A 1,806-nucleotide genomic window follows, 5' to 3' on the forward strand; every position below is an offset into this window, starting at 1 on the left:
AAGAGAAGCTCATAAGAACATAAGAACAGAAGCCAATGCTAATGTCATTCGGCATCTGAAATCATTCCACTCTCCAATACACAGGACTGATGGACTCCCATTCTAACTGCATCTGAGGAAGTGAGCAGTGACTCATGAAAGCTCAGAAGAACAGAAGAACAGAAGAGACGCTCATAAGAACAGAAGAACAGAAGAGAAGCCAATGTTGGATCAGGCCAATGGCCCATGCAGTCCAACACTCTGTCACAGAGTGGCCAGAAATACCAGGTGCACATTAATGCTCCTCCCCTGCCACATATTCTGTGAGTCTTTGAGGTGCTCCTGGACTCTTGCTTTTTTCTACATTTAGGTGGGAAGCAGGAGGGGCCGAAGAGGAAGGACGCGGGTTGTCCCTTCCCAACAGGATCTCACCTCAGGAGCGATGTAGTCCGGGGTGCCGCAGAAGGTCTTGGTGGTGACCCCGTCCCAGACGTTCTCTTTGCACATGCCAAAGTCCGCAATCTTGATGTGTCCCTCGGAGTCCAGCATGACATTGTCAAGCTTCAGGTCGCTGCAGGGTTCGAAGAGAGGGAGGTCACGGAACGGAAGAGGGAAAGGGACCGGAGCCCCGAAAGGCAGGGGAGGAGGAAGCACCAGGGATGCAGATGGATTGGAACGATGCCGGATCGGAAGCTGGATCCCAGGGACATCTTTAAAGGTCCCCAGTTCCTGTTGTTGCCCCTTTTATATGACTGCATGGGATACGCCACTGTGTCCCGCACGGAACCCAACCCCTCCAGTGACGGCAGCCAACCCTGGCTTGGGAAATCCCTGGAGGTCTGGGGGTGGGAACTAGGGAGGGACCTCAAGGGGGTTGTGATCAGTGTTCCCTCTAAGCTGAGTTGGTGTGAGCTATCTCACAGTTATTTAGCCTCCGGCGCACACATTTTTGTCTTAGCTCAGGAAGGATGGCTCCAGAGCAAAATTTATGCAGTAACCAAACTGTTCGCTCAGAACTTTAATGCCAGTAACTCACAACGTACAATTTTTGCTCACAAGACCCCATAGCTTAGAGGGAACATTGGTTGTGATGCCAGACAGCCCCCCCCCCTTCCAAAGCTGCTCTTGGCGCCACAAAAACTGACCTGGTCATTCTGGAGATCAGCTGTCATTCCAGGAGGCCTCCAGGCCCTGCCTAGAGGCTGGCAACTCCAACCACAACCCATGTTCCCTCTAAGCTGAGTGAGCGTGAGCCAGCTCGCAGTTTGTTAGCCTCTGGCCCACACATTTTTGTCTTGGCTCAGGAAGGACGGCTCCAGAGAAGACAAGTTGTTTATGCAGCCGCCAAATTGCTGGCTCAGAACTTTCATGCCAGCAGCTCACAAAGTAGAATTTTTGCTCACAAGGCTCCACACCTTAGAGGGAACATTGCACGACACAGGCTGTGGGGGGAACGGATCAGGAGCCCCAAGCAAGCCGCTCTGATCCTTTCAAGACACAGGAGGTCATTCACTAGCAGATGACAGATGCAGCAGAGGGCTCCGGTGTTTGTGTCTTCTCCTCGGATGGCTCTCAGAGCACCCGGGCCCTCCAAGGGCCCCAGCACCACCCTGGATTATGCCCAGAAGTAACCCAGAGGCTCTCTTCACTCAAGAAATGTGATCCTGGTGGAAAGACCCCCTGCACAACCGAGCGCCACCCCCAAATCTGGGCCAGAGGAAGCTTACGAAGAAGAAGAGGAGGAGGAGACTGGATCTATACCCCACCCAAAGGAGCCGCGGTGGCTCAAGTGGTTAAGACGCTGAACTGCAGGCTGCGGAAGGTCGG

General features: G+C 53.5%; 1 protein-coding gene across 1 annotated transcript in view; it reads right to left on the minus strand.

Annotated features, from left to right (window-relative positions):
- LOC107106337 (protein kinase C beta type-like) overlaps positions 1-1,806 on the minus strand; it is a gene marked incomplete at its 5' end in the record, with an annotated part of 104,111 nt that overhangs the window by 52,662 nt on the left and 49,643 nt on the right. The window contains 1 exon segment of the mRNA XM_015406472.1: positions 382-550. Coding sequence (XP_015261958.1) covers positions 382-550 — 169 coding nt within the window.

Source organism: Gekko japonicus, unplaced genomic scaffold, assembly GCF_001447785.1.
Source record: "Gekko japonicus isolate JY-2015 unplaced genomic scaffold, Gekko_japonicus_V1.1 scaffold4095, whole genome shotgun sequence".
In the NCBI taxonomy this organism is placed as follows: domain Eukaryota; kingdom Metazoa; phylum Chordata; class Lepidosauria; order Squamata; family Gekkonidae; genus Gekko; species Gekko japonicus.